The 15,163-nt window shown below is 50.0% G+C and overlaps 1 protein-coding gene across 1 annotated transcript; it reads right to left on the reverse strand.

The window, feature by feature from the left end:
- Nucleotides 1-536: 536 nt before the first annotated feature.
- Nucleotides 537-11,174, reverse strand: rnaseka (ribonuclease, RNase K a). The gene is made up of 3 exons (XM_070863512.1): nt 11,031-11,174; nt 3,385-3,464; nt 537-1,002 (listed from the first exon to the last, which is right to left on the reverse strand). Exons 1-3 carry the CDS (start codon nt 11,106-11,108, stop codon nt 858-860), a joined length of 303 nt encoding a protein of 100 aa, XP_070719613.1. The 5' UTR covers nt 11,109-11,174; the 3' UTR covers nt 537-857.
- Between the last annotated feature and the right edge of the window lie 3,989 nt (nt 11,175-15,163).

The raw sequence follows: 15,163 nt of genomic DNA on the forward strand, positions 1-15,163 counted from the left end.
TCCTTCCCCACCGGCCACGAGGCTGCTTTGAATCCTCGGGAAAAAGGGGGCGGGAAAGAGCGGGAATTCCTCTGCCGCATCCGTTTGGGTCCGATCGGGCCTGTGGGCTCTCTGCCCAACTCCAAGCAGGCCCGTCTCCGTGGCAACGAGTGCACAGTGACTGAGAGAAGGCCACAGAAATGGGACTTGAAAGCCAGATGGTTGCTCCCATTCCCCGACTTTCTTCTTCTTTGAGAGCGAGAGCGAGAGCCTCACCCCCCCCCCCACCCTCTACAAAAAAAAAGTGTCAGAACCACCCAGTGGCAAAAGTCTTTACAAATTGTGGAGGGGATGGGGGAAAAAGAGGGACGACAACTACCGTGGTCCATAAGAGGTTAGGCCCAAACACTACCCATTGTCTTTTATTGGCCAACCCCCAACGCCCTACGTTTGGGCTTTCAACACCAACCAGTCTGCCATGGCCTACGGACGGCCATTTTAGGCAAACGTGGAATTAGAGGGGACATCAGTAGATGGCAGAGGGAGGGAGGGAGGGAGGGACAATCTCTTGCCAAGGGGGCACCCCACATTCCAATTCCATCCCCAATCCTCACACAAGAGATCACCAAAAAAAAAACAGCTCATTAAATTTATTTTAACACCGCTTGGTTTCCCCACTGCACTTCTCCATCTCTCCATCTCCCCCTCCCCCCCCACCCCACCACCCCGCTCCAAGTCATATTTAAATTTCAAGTACAATTTTTAATCAAATTGAGAGGGAAAAAAAAAACACGCACGCTCACACAACTTTATTTAAAAAGGTTAACAGCGGTGGCCAAATGGGGAGGGCAGCGGGGTTAAATAGATAAGTCGGCGGGCTAACGCACCATGTACTCCTTGCGTTTGTTGAGACGGATCTGGCAGAAGGAGAAGCCGCCCAGAACAATATAAATCCCGGCCGCGATGAAGCAGTTATAGCTGACTTGCTCGTAGAGCCGGTAGATTCGCTGCGGGGGAGTTTGACTGTGGGAGGGGGAGGGATGCAAACAGCAAACAACTGGTTAAAACACAGAACTAGCGAGCTCTAACTTGAACATCGCGTCGCCCCGCAACTCAACTCTCCCCTCCCCTCCCCTCCCCTCCCCTCCCCTCCCCGTTCAGTATTCCTCCCAGTGATATCTTCTCTACGACATCACAAACACACACATAATTACAAGATGGCGTCAACTCAGGAACTGGTCAAGTGACCTAGTCATATGACCCTTTTATTGTATTTACAGTCATAGAAGCTAGGTGCAGGAGTAGGCCATTCGGCCCTTCGAGCCTGCACCGCCATTCAATATCATAGCTGATCAGTTTTGCAACCTCAGTACCCCATTCCTGCTTTCTCTCCATACCCCTTGATCCCTTTAGCCGTAAGGGCCACATCTATCTCCCTTTTGAATATATCCAATGAACTGGCCTCAACAACTCTCTGTGGTAGAGAATTCCACAGGTTCACAATTCTCTGAGTGAGGAAGTTTCTCCTCATCTCGGTCCTAAATGGCTTACCCCTTATCCTTAGACTGTGACCTCTGGTTCTGGACTTCCCCAACATCGGGAACATTCTTCCTGCATCTAACCTGTCCAATCCCGTCAGAATTTTATGTTTCTATGAGGTCCCCTCTCATTCTTCTAAATTTCAGTGAATATAAGCCTAGTCAATCCAGTCCTTCTTCATATGTCAGTCCTGCCATCCCAGGAATCAGTCTGGTGAACCTTCGCTGCACTCCTTCAATAGCAAGAATGTCCTTCCTCAGATTAGGAGACCAAAACTGAACACAATATTCCAGGTGAGGCCTGACCAAGGCCCTGTACAACTGCAGCAAGACCTCCCTGCTCCTATACTCAAATCCTCTCGCTATGAAGGCCAACATGCCATTTGCCTTCTTCACCGCCTGCTGTACCTGCATGCCTACTTTCAATGACTGATGTACCATGACACCCAGGTCTCGTTGCACCCCTACTTTTCCTAATCTGTGGCTGCATTACCACAGTAGTCCACCAGGTGGAGCAGTAGTCCACTAGGTGACGCTATATTACAAATCTCTTCCCCTTCTCCCCCTCCCACCGCCCCCACACTCCACCAAAACATAAGGAAACACAGGGTGGCCATGAAGCCCCCTCGAGCCTGTTCCGCCATTCCGTTAAATCGTGGCTTACCCGCCTTGGTTCTGTATCCCTTCATTACAAATCCCTCCATGGCCCTCGCCAATCTCTAATCTCCTCCAGCCCCACAACCCCACCCAGAGATATCTGCGCTCCTCTAATTCTGCCCTCTTGAGCATCCCTGATTGTAAATCGCTCCACCATCGGTGGCTGTGCCTTCTGTTGCCTGGGCCCCAAGCTCTGGAACTCCCTCCCTAAACCGCTCCGTCTCTCTCTCCTCCTTCAAGACACTCCTTAAAACCGACCTCTTTGACCCAGCTTTTGGTCACCTGCACTAATTTCTTCTTAACTGGCGTGGTGTCAAATAACTTTTTTTGGGGGTCTTGCAACACGCCTGTGAAGCACCTTGGAACGTTTTACTACGTAAAAGGGGCTATATAAATACAAATTATTATTGTTGTTATGGATACTCTCGCAGAACAAAAATCAATTGATCTCAGTCTTGAAAGCTCCAATTGACCCTCCAGCCTCAATAGCATTTTAGGGGGTGGAGGGGGGGGGAAAGAGAGTTCCAGATTCCACCCCCCTTTGTGTGAAGAAGTGCTTCCTGACATCAGCCCCGAACAGCCTGGCTCTAATTTTAGAGTCACACCCTCACCAAAAAGGAGATAGTTTCTCTCGATCCACCCAGTCGAATCCTTTAAATCATCCTAAACACCTCGATTCCGAACGCAAGCCCAGTCTGCACAACCGGTCCTGGTAATTTAACCCCGTTAGCCCCCGTACCATTCGGGGGAATCTGCGCTCCTCTCCCCCTCCCCCTCCCCCTCCCCCTCCCCCTCCCCCTCCCCCTCTCCCCCTCCCCCCCTCCCCCTCGCCGATATATCCTCCCTGAGGGGCGGGGCCCAGAACGGGACCCAGTTACTCCCGATCGGGGTCTGACCCGAGCTTTATATAACCGTAGGAGAACTTCTGCCCCTTTGAGATACAGGCTAACATGGCATCAGCCTTTCTGATTGCTTTTTGTAACCGTGCATCATTCCAATCTGTCACCCCCCCCCCCCCACCCCCCTTCACCTCCGCCCCCATACCTTCAGGTACCTGCCCATAAAATTCACAATTGAGTCCCAACAACTAATCAGCAGACTATTCGGCCATGGGGTGCCTCAGTCAAGCCCAATCCTGCCCAGAATCTTGCCACCCCGCCCCTCCCCTCCCCCTGCCCCACCCCCTCCAACTGCCCCACCCCACACTTACTCGTGAAAGTCCTCCTCGGTGAACGGAACATCTTCGATCAGAACGGCCGAGTGGATATTAAAGAAGATCCCCAGAAGGACCTAGAATACGGCGGTGAAAAACACAGACCCCGTTAACCGGTCGGCTCAGACAGCACAGCAAAACAGTCCCAACCCCATAGACCGCACCATCTTAAACACCCACCTCGTGGACAGTACCATTTTAAACCCCCCCCCCGCACCCCCATGGACAGCTCCATCTTAACCCGCCCACATGGACAGTACCATCTTAAACACCCGCCCCCCGGCCATGGACCGCACCATCTTATCAACAACATTTAAGAAAACCAGCACAGGAGGCCGCCATTCGGCCCATCACGTCTGTTCCGACTCTTTCGAAGAACGATCCAATTAGTCCCATCACCACCCCGCCCCTTCTTCATAACCCAGCAGCCCGCTTGATGGGCCACGCTACCCACCACCTTCAACACTCACTCCCTCCACCACCGGCGCCCCCTGGCTGCAGTGTGTACCATCGACAAGATGCACTGCAGCAACTCGCCAAGGCCTCTTCGGCAGCACCTCCCAAACCCGCCACCTCTACCCCCTAGAAGGACAAGGGCAGCAGGCGCATGGGAACACCACCACCTCCACGTTCCCCTCCCAGTCACACACCATCCCGACTCGGAAATATATCGGCCGTTCCTTCATCGTCGCTGGGTCACAATCCTGGAACTCCCTCCCTAACAGCACTGTGGGAGCACCTTCACCACACGGGACTGCAGCGGCTCAAGAAGGCGGCTCACCACCACCTTCTCAAGGGGCAATTAGGGACGGGCAATAAATGCCGGCCTTGCCAGCGACACCCACATGCCAGGAACGAATAAAAATACTTAGAACCATAGACTAATACAGCACAGGAGGCCGCCATTCGGCCCATCCAGTCTGCACCTGCTCTTTTGAAAAGCGATTCAGTCAGTCCCACTCCCCCCACTCTTTCCCCATAACCCTACAATTTTTTCTCCAAGTATTTATCTCATTCCCTTTTGAAGGCTACAATTGAATCTGTTTCCACCACCCTATCCAGCAGGGCATTCCAGATCCTAACCACTTGTTGCATAAAAAAGGTTTCCCCCCCCCCCCTCATGGCACCTACATAAAAATCCCTGGGGTTTAATGCACACACAAACCAGCCCCCCTCCCCTCCCCACACCCCCTCCTCAGCTGCCCCTGGCCCGGCCAGCCCTCCACCCCCGACATTCTGCTTGTGGGGGGTGGAGCAAGGGAAAACAAGAGGTAGACCGGAGGGTAGGGCAACAAACTGTCTACATATCAAGCTGGCATCTCCACCGAGATCAGACAGTGGTCCACATAAGAACCACGAGCAGGAGTAGACCCTATGGCTGCCAGAGCCTGCTCTGCCATTAAAGGAAAGAAAGACTTGGATCTATATGGGGGGGGGGGGGAAAGAGAGAGAGAGAGAGAGAGAGAGAGAGAGACAGACACAGCGAGAGAGAGAGAGAGAGAGACAGACACAGCGAGAGAGAGAGAGAGAGAGAGAGAGAGAGAGAGACACAGCGAGAGAGAGAGAGAGAGAGAGAGAGAGAGAGAGACACAGCGAGAGAGAGAGAGAGAGAGAGAGAGAGAGAGAGAGAGACACAGCGAGAGAGAGAGAGAGACACAGCGAGAGAGAGAGAGAGAGAGAGAGAGAGAGAGAGACACACAGCGAGAGAGAGACACAGCGAGAGAGAGAGAGAGAGAGAGAGAGGAGAGAGAGAGAGAGAGAGAGAGGAGAGAGAGAGAGAGCGCGACACAGCGAGAGAGAGAGAGAGAGAGAGAGAGAGAGAGAGAGAGACAGACACAGTGCGAGAGAGAGAGCCAGCGAGCGAGAGAGAGAGAGAGAGAGAGAGAGAAAGAGCGCGTGAGAGCGAGAGCGTGAAATAAACCTCAGGACATCCCAAAACAAAACAAAACAGCGGTCGCCAAAATCACACGGTGCAGCCAATCATCTCAGGTCCGCAGCATATTTTGAGATTTCTTCGCCTTCGGTGTGTGTAGAACCGGTGTCTGGCTGGGAGGATGCTCTCTTTCAGCTTGAGCTGTTCCTGTGTCAGCTTTACGAGCTCGGCGAACGTTTCCGTTGTCGTCTTCTCTGGGGCTAGCAAGTCCCCGACAAGGCCATGGACGGTGGGGCCCACAACTGCTGAGCAGGATGGCCCGGCACTTATCAGCCAGCCAGGTCGGTGTGACTCCAGCCAGGTCGTTCGCGATGAAGGCAGTGTTCGAGCCTTTCCACAGAGGCATCCCAATCTTCCCCATCAGAGAATTGTTGAAAGTTGCCAAGGTTTAGTCATTTTTCGTGTGGACATCCCATCCTCGTCGCCAATTGTGGTGTCTGCAAGTACTCTAGTAATGACTCCACGAGGCAAGATATTGCACTTGAACTGTTGTGACCTTAGTCCATTTATTGCAGCTCCTGAATGGGGTTACAGTAAGGTGAGCTCCCTTTTATACTTGGTTACCTGCGGTGTGCAGGTGACCTCTAGGTCTCCACCAGTTGCACCCTCTGGTGGTACAGGCATATTGTATACAGTGTAAAGATACACTCATTGGTCTTATGTAACTGTACATTGAGCGTACAGGGTATATACATACGCAACACAGCCAATGAAGTCCTTTTGAAGTGCTGACACTGTTTTGTGTCGCGTTGGCCTCTTACGGTTTGGATTGAAGGATCGGGCGGGTGCTGGGCGGGGAGCAGGTTGTCCTCCGAGGTGAAGTTGCCAGACTCTGAGCGACAAGGTGCCCCCTGCTGTTGGAAGGGTAGTCGAAGCCAGCCTGGGCAGGCAGGGACTTTACAGTAAACACACAAGAGTATTATCAGTGAATGTGTGGGGGGGGGGGGAGGGGGGGGGGTGGTGAACCAGGCTGAACAGGAAGATGTGGAAGAATGAGAGGTGATCTTATCGAAAACGTACAAGATTATAGAGGGGGCTTGACAAGGTGAATGCAGAGAGGATGTTTCCACTGATGGGGGGAGACTAGAACTAGGGGGCATGATCTTAGAATAAGGGGCCGCCCATTTAAAACTGAGATGAGGAGGAATTTCTTCTCTCTGAGGGTTGTAAATCTGTGGAATTCGCTGCCTCAGAGAGCTGTGGAAGCTGGGACATTGAATAAATTTAAAGACAGAAATAGACAGTTTCTTAACCGATAAGGGGATAAGGGGAGCGGACAGGGAAGTGGAGCTGAGTCCATGATCTTATTAAATGGCGGAGCAGGCTCGAGGGGCCGTATGGCCTGCTCCTGCTCCTATTTCTTATCTTCTTGTGTTAATCCTTGCCCAGATTTGATCCCACACAGGCCCGGCCGGGACTAAACACAGGCTTGAGGAACATTAAGAATGAAGAACAGAAACTAACATTAAAGAGGAACTCTTTCTCTGGAGAGAGACGAAAGAAACTTCACAGTAGAGCAAATTAGAAAAAGAAATTGACACCAAGCCAAGGAAGGAGATATTAGGACAGGGGAATACAAGAACACAAGAACTAGGAGCAGGAGTAGGCCATTTGGCCCCTCGAACCTGCTCCGCCATTCAATACAATCATGGCTGATCTGATCATGGACTCAGCTCCATTTCCCTGCCCGCTCCCCATAACCCTTTAAAATTGCTCAAAAATCTGTCCAACTCCACCTTAAATATATTCAATGACCCAGCCTCCACAGCTCTCTGGGGCAGAGAATTCCACAGATTTACAACCCTCAGAAATTCCTCCTCATCTCAGTTTTAAATGGACAGCCCCTTATTCTGAGACTATGTCCCCTAGTTTTAGTTTCCCCTATCGGTGGAAATATCCTCTCTGCATCCACCTTGTCGAGCCTCCTCATCATCTTACAAGTTTCAATAAGATCACCTCTCATTCTTCTGAACTCCAATTTGTATAGGTCCAACCTACTCAACCTTTCCTCATAAGTCAACCCCCTCATCTCCAGAACAAACCTAGTGAACCTTCTCTGAATAGCCTCCAATGCAAGTATATCCTTCCTTAAATATGGAGACCAAAACTGTACGCAGTGCTCCAGGTGTGGCCTCACCAATACCCTGTACAGTTGTAGCAGGACTTCCCTGCTTTTATACTCTATCCCCCTTGCAATAAAGGCCAACATTCCATTGGCCTTTCTGATCACTTGCTGTACCTGCATACTAACTTTTTGTGTTTCATGCACAAGGACCCCCAGGTCTCAAAAGGGTCACTGACCTGAAACGTTAACCTATTTCCCCCCACGCCTCCACAGATATTGCCTAATGCTCAATGTGCTCGCTGACCTACACTGCACCCAGTCCGGCAACACCTCATTTTTATAATTCTCATCCTCATGTTCAAATCCCTCCACGCTCCCTATCTCTAATCTCCTCCAGAGATTCCATAAAAAAGGTCCCACGGCCACTATTTCGAAGTAGAGCAGGGGAGTTATTCCCGGTGTCCTGGGGCCAATATTTTATCCCTCAAATCAACATCACCAAAACAGATTATCTGGGTCATTATCACATTGCTGTGTGTGGGAGCTTGCTGTGCGCAAATTGGCTGCCGCGCTTTCCACATTACAACAGTGGTTACACTGCAAAAGTACTTCATTGACTGTAAAGCGCTTTGAGACGTCCAGGTAGTCGTGAAAGGCGCTATATAAATGCAAGTCTTCCTTTTCCAGCCATACAACCCTCCAAGATCTCTGCGCACCTCCAATTCTGCCGGTTGAGCATCCCCCGATTTTCATCGCTCCACCATTGGCGGCCGTGCCTTCAGCTGCCTGGGCCCCCAAGCCCTGGAACTCCCTCCCAAAATCTCGCCACCTCTCCCTTGCCCTTCCTTCAAGACGCTCCTTAAAACTGCCTCTATGACCAAGCTTTTGGTCACCCGTCCCCTAATATCTCCTTCTGTGGCTCGCTGTCAAAGTTTGTTTGGTAATCGCTCCTGCGAGGCACCTTTGGACGTTTTGCAACATTAAAAAAGGTGCTATATAAAGGCAAGTTGTTGTTATATTCAGGGAGTGTCAGCTGGGCACGCCAGCAGAAGAACGATTTAGCGGCTTTATTCAGGAGAGGCCTGGTAAGCGGCAGTGGAGGGCAGCAATTGGGGTAGGAAAAGGACCAGCCAGTCCTGCTCATCCTCCACCCAACCAGCAGGTGTAGACACGAGCCAAAGGCAGGATTGGGCTTAGCTGCGACAGCCTCCACAGTCGAACAGCTGACCAATGCACAGAAGGGGGATAGGAGGGGAGAAAGGCACCAGAGGGCGGTCGGCACGATTGGGAGCGGATCCCATCGGCACGGAAAGGGAAAGAACAAACTTGCATTTATATGACCGTCACTGCCTCAGGAATTCCCGAAGCCCTTCACAGCCAACGAGGTACATTTGGATTCACTACTTGGCTCCCAATTTGCGCCCACCTCACCCAGGACAGGAACACCTCCCACATCCAGCAAGCTCGATGTATAGTAACAAGCAACACTCCCCTGTGACACACACACACACACACACACACACACACACACACACACGATATAGCCCACATTCCCTAATATACCACATGCTACCCATATGTATAATCACCATTAATAGAATTACCCGATCCTCATTACATTTACTATGTTTAATATTCATTTTCTGAGTATAGGAGCAGGGAGGTCTTACTGCAGTTGTACAAGGCTTTGGTGAGACCAGTTTTGGTCTCCTAATCTGAGGAAGGATGTGCTTGCTATTGAGGGAGTGCAGCGAAGGTTCACCAGACTGATTCCCGGGATGGCAGGATTGACATATGAAGAAAGATTGGATCGACTAGGCTTGTATTCAATGGAATTTAGAAGAATGAGAGGGGATCTCATCGAAACAAATAAAATTCTGACGGGATTGGACAGGTTAGATGCAGGAAGAATGTTCCTGATGTTGGGGGAAGTCCAGAACCAGGGGTCGCAGTCTAAAGAGAAGGGGTAAGCCATTTAGGACCGAGATGAGGAGAGTTGAGAGCATGTGGAATTCTCTACAACAGAAAGTTGTTGAGGCCAGTTCGTTGGATATATTCAAAATGGAGTTAGATGCGGTCCATATGGCTAAAGGGATCAAAGGGTATGGAGAGAAAGCAGGAATGGGGTACTGAAGTTGCATGATCAACCATGATCTTATTGAATAGTGGTGCAGGCTCGAAGGGCCTACTCCTGCACCCATTTTCTATGTTTCTATATTCCCCAATTATATAACATACTATGATTAGTCCCCATTTCAGTAAAGTCAACTAATTCATTACATAATTACTCTTAGCCCACATATATTTATAAATCAACATTATATAATATTTTTTAACCCCTAATTTACTGATGTTAAAAGAAGTCTATCTCGGGCTGGTAAGAATTTTACAATCCACTATTTAATGACATATAGTGTACAGTTTGTGGTACAGAACTCGATTAACCCCCAATAATTGATCAAACCTGGCATTTGGTAGGTTTAGGCACTAACAGTTCTATTCGCATCAGACACACTAGCTACCCTAGCTCCCTCAAATTTCACACAGTTCTTAAATCGCACCAATAATGGAAATAAATCAGGGGAAACAACACTGAAAAGCCACAGGACAAATCGACCTTAAAATCCTGGGCAATCAGGAGGTCGATTTAAGAACATAAGGATTAGGAGTTGGCCATTCAGCCCTTTGAGCCTGCTCCACCATTCAACAAGATCATGGCTAAGCTTCACCTCAACTCCACTTTTCTACACCATCCCCATATCCCTTGATTTACTTAATATGCAAAAAAAATCTATCGATCTCAGCCTTGAATATACTCAAAGACTGAGCCTCCACTGCCCTCTGGGGCAGAGAATTCCAAAGATTCACCACCGTCTGAGTGAAGAAATTTCTCCTCATCTCAGTCCTAAATGGCCAACCCCTTATCCTGAGACTGTGTGACCCCTGGTTCTAGACTCCCCAGCACGGGGGGAAAACATCCTCCCTGCATCTACCCTGTCAAGCCCTGTAAGAATTTTATCCGATTTGGCCTGTATGAGGTTTGTTATTTCAATCTCGTTTATGACCAATCATCATCCTCCTCCTCCTCCTCCTCCTCCTCCTCCTACTACTACACAGTCCCTCGTAGCGAGGATAACTTGCTTACATGTCAAAAAAGGGTTGAGTTCACAGGTGTTGCAATGAAGGGCCTAATATTCCAGGTCCTAAACTACATGTTGAAGGATTTTTTTTTTAAAAAGTGTGGCGACCGTTACACACCAGTCACCACACGGGCTTGACAGAGCTAGGTCTCGGTCCAGCAGCAAGGGTTAACCAAGACCGCTGGATACCAGCTCTGCTGCACGGACCTAGCATGCGTGCGCGCGCGCGTGCACACACATATCGCAGCGTGGGCTGGCCCGTGCTGCCCCTGGGCCCTCGCCATTACGTCCCCGATCGGGGCAGATTGCCTCTGGGTTTGGCTTCTAAGCCATCAGTTTGTGGTTACCCAGACCCTTGCAGGGAAAAGACCAAAATGGTGAGGTCAGTAGGGGACAAGGTAAGGCAGAGGGGGGGGGGAAGAAGTTAAATTGACACAGGACTGGGGCCCATCCTAAAGTCAGTTCCCTCCCACAATGTGGTGGGTGGAGTGTGCAATGGACTCACCAGCATGATCACTCCCCAAATGCTGAGGACAATGCCACAGGCTGCCAGCTTGGGTCCACAACACAGCAAAGACGCCATCTCTCAGTTACCCAGCCACAGTTCCAGTCCCACTGCTACTTCCTGGATTGAAATTGCTACAAGCTCCAGCTGATTGTGAAATGTATCACCCCTGGCGCCACCCACTGACACAGGAGAAGGGGGGGGGGAGATTCACCAGCAAGAACACACACACAACAACAACAAAGCCACTCTCCCTCACCAACACAGCTCCCATTGAATCTATTCACAATAGCACTCCTTTGCATATCAATTATTTTCTTCAAGAAACCTCATTTCCCCGCCTGAATTGATGTTGCATTGGGCCACTCTTCCCCCTCCCTGCCTGCAAAGTGGTACAGTCCTAGCCTGAATCACATGATCCAGGAAGCTGTCATGTGATATTTAAAGGGTGAATGGTGGGTTTGGGAAGCTGAGGCTTTGTAAAAGGGAAGGGGATGGGATTCTTTACTTTTTTTTTAATAAGCATGCTTATTTCATTTTAATATTAGTTATATTTGCTCTGTTCATTTTTTTAAATTAAATAATTATTGTCAATAGACCAAATTTCTAGAGCTCACAGGAAACATAGAAACATGGAAACTAGGTGCAGGAGGAGGACATTCGGCCCTTCGAGTCTGCACCACCATTCAATATGATCATGGCTGATCATGCAACTTCAGTACCCCACTCCCGCCTTCTCTTCATAGGAAGAACATGTTGATGAGTTCCAATTGATTCAAGAAACATATTTTCCTATCTCTCTTCAAGATTTTACCACAGTGAAACAGAATTCTGTGCATAATCTGTTGTCCTGTGTTTTTTTGGTGAGATCTGTCTTTTCCTTTGCGAAAAATTGTGGTCTGTTTTCAGTCTAACAGTAAGTGATAAAGGGGCTTTATTGCAAGTGGAGTTGGAGTATAAGAAGTCTTGCTACAATTGTACAGGGTCTTGGTGAGATTACACCAGGAGTACTGTGCACAGTTTTGCTCCACTGATCTGAGGAAGGATCATCATCATAGGCAGTCCCTCGAGTCGAGGATGACTTGCTTCCACGCCAAAAAGGGATGAGTTCACAGGTGTTTCAATGAAGGACCTAATACTCCAGATTCTGAACTCCAATTGAAGGGCGGAAGATGCCTATGCGTGGATTTTTTTAACGTGGGGTGACTGTTGCACACCAGCCACCACACGGGCTTGACAGAGCTAGGTCTTGGGCCAGTGGCAAGGGTTAACCAGGACGACTGGAGACCTGCTCTGCTGCACGGACCTCGTGCACGCACATATCGCATTGGAGACAGTTCAGAGAAACATAGAAACACAGAAAATCGGTGCAGGAGTAGGCTATTCGGCCCTTCGAGCCTGCACCATCATTCAATATGATCATGGCTGATTATGCAACTTCAGTACCCTATTCCTGCTTTCTCTTCATACCCCTCGATCCCTTTTGCCGTAAGCGCCACATCTAAGAGAAGGTTCACTCGGTTGATTCCTGAGATGAAGGGGTTATCATATGAGCAGGTTGGGCCGATACTCATTGGAGTTTAGAAGAATGAGTGGTTGATCTTATTGAAACGTGTAAGATTCTGAGGGGGTGCTGGACAAGATGATGGGGGGAGACTAGAACTAGAGGGCATAATCAGAATAAGGGGACACCATTTAAAACTGAGATGAGGAGGAATTTCTTCTCTCAGAGGGTTGTAAATCTGTGGAATTCACTGCCTCAGAGAGCTGTGGAGGCCAGGACATTGAATAAATTTAAGACAGAGATAGACAGTTTCTTAAACAATAAGGGCTTATGGGGAGTGGGTAGAGAAGTGGACCTGAGTCCATGATCGGATCAAATGGTAGAGCAGGCTCAAGGGGCTGTATGGCTTACTCCTAGCTTCTTATATCCACCTGAGAGGACAGACGGGGCCTCGGTTTAACGTCTCATCCGAAAGACGGAGCCTCCGACAGTGTGGCGCTCCCTCAGCAGTGCACTGGGAGTGTCAGCCTGGATTTACATGCTGAAGTTCGACTTGAACCCACAACCGTCTGACTCAGAGGCGAGGGTGCTACCCACTGAGCCACAGCTGACACTCACAGACCAGTGGCTCTCTCTCTCTCTCTCTTAGGCGATCCCTCGTATCGAGGATGACTTGCTTCCACGCCACGGGTTTTTCAATGAAGGACCTAATATTCCAGATCCCAAACTACATCCTGAAGGGTGGAAGATGCCTGTGGGTGGATTTTTTTAACGTGGGGTGGCCGTTGCACACCAGCCACCACACGGGCTTGACAGAGCTAGGTCTTGGTCCAGTGGCAAGGGTTAACCAAGACGACTGGAGACCTGCTCTGCTGCACGGACCCAGTGCACACACATATCACTATTGAGTCCACACTGAGGAAGGATATACTTGCCGTGGAGGCGGTGCAACGAAGGTTCACCACACTGATCCCTGGGATGAGAACGCTGTCCTATGAGGAAAGACTGAGCAGGTTGGGCCTATACTCTCTGGAGTTTAGAAAAATGAGAGGTGATCTCATTGAAACATCTAAGATTCTGAGGGGGATTGACAGGGTAGATGCAGGGAGGATGTTTCCCCCCGGACTGGAGAGTCTAGAACCAGGGGTCACAGTCTCAGGATAAAGGGTCGGCCAAGTAAGATTGAGGTAAGGAGAATTTTTTTCACTCTTAAGAACATAAGAAATAGGAGCAGGAGTCGGCCATTCGGCCCCTCGAGCCTGCTCTGCCATCCAATAAGATCAGGGCTGATCTGATCATGCTCCGCTCCACTTCCCTGCCCGCTCACCATAAACCTTTACTCCCTTATCGCTCAAAAATCTGTCGATCTCCGCCTTAAATATATTCAATGACCCAGCCTGCACAGCTCTCGAGGGCAGAGAATTCCACAGATTTACAACCCTCTGAGAGAAGAAATTTCTCCTCATCTCAGTTTAAATTGGTGGTCCCTTATTATGAGACTATGCCCCCTAGTTTTAGTTTCCCCTATGAGTGGAAATATCCTCTCTGCATCCAACTTGTTGAGCCCCCAAAGCAAGCGCTCTACTCGGAACTCCTTCACGGCAAGCGAGCCAAAGGTGGGCAGAGGAAACATTACAAAGATACCCTCAAAGCCTCCCTGATAAAGTGCAACATCCCCACCGACACCTGGGAGTCCCTGGGCCAAAGACCAGTCCGCCCTAAGTGGAGGAACTGCATCCGGGAGGGCGCTGAGCACCTCGAGTCTCGTCGCCGAGAGCGTGCAGAAAGCAAGCGCAGGCAGCGGATGGAGCGTACGGCAAACCAGTCCCACCCACCCCTTCCCTCAATGACTATCTGTCCCACCTGTGACAGGGACTGTGGTTCTCGTATTGGACTGTTCAGCCACCTAAGAACTCATTTTTAGAGTGGAAGCAAGTCTTCCTCGATTCCGAGGGACTGCCTATGATGATGATAATATTGTGTTCCTAACACAGATGAGACTGCACACAGGGAGGTTAAAGCAACAGTGACCTCAGTCTTTAATAAGACACTCCAGAGTGAGGAACAGGCCTTAGGGGCCGGCTTATATACAGTGCTCCCAAGGGATGCTGGGATCCCTTGGGACTTCAGGGGATGAGCTCCCTGGTGGCAGAATATGGGAGTGCATGCTTTACAGATACATAACATCACCTGCCCGCCCAAAGTAAAAGTGAAAACTATTTACAAGGTGAGGCGGTCGGGAGCCTTTCTTTCCCTGGTGGACCGCCTCGGTACAAATGTCTGTTCTGGTGTGTTGGCTGTGCCCTCGCTGGGCTGGCGTGCTGTTGGCCCTGCAGGGCTGCTGGGTGAGCCTGGCCTTGCTGGGCTGTTGGGCGTGATGGGTTCGATTTCCTGGTCCGGGGTGGTGTCGTTGATCCTTTGGGTGTGTGTTGTGGGCTCAAAAAAGGTGGTGTCTGCTGTGGGTTGTTCAGGGCAGACTCTGAACCGCAGCCCCGTTTGGTCCAGGTGCTTTCTGCAAATTTGTCCATTGTCTAGTTTGACTACAAACACCCTACTCCCTTCTTTAGCTATCACCGTGCCTGCGATCCACTTGGGACCATGTCCATAGTTTAGCACATACACAGGGTCA

This window comes from Pristiophorus japonicus, chromosome 20, assembly GCF_044704955.1.
Source record: "Pristiophorus japonicus isolate sPriJap1 chromosome 20, sPriJap1.hap1, whole genome shotgun sequence".
NCBI lineage: Eukaryota > Metazoa > Chordata > Chondrichthyes > Pristiophoridae > Pristiophorus > Pristiophorus japonicus.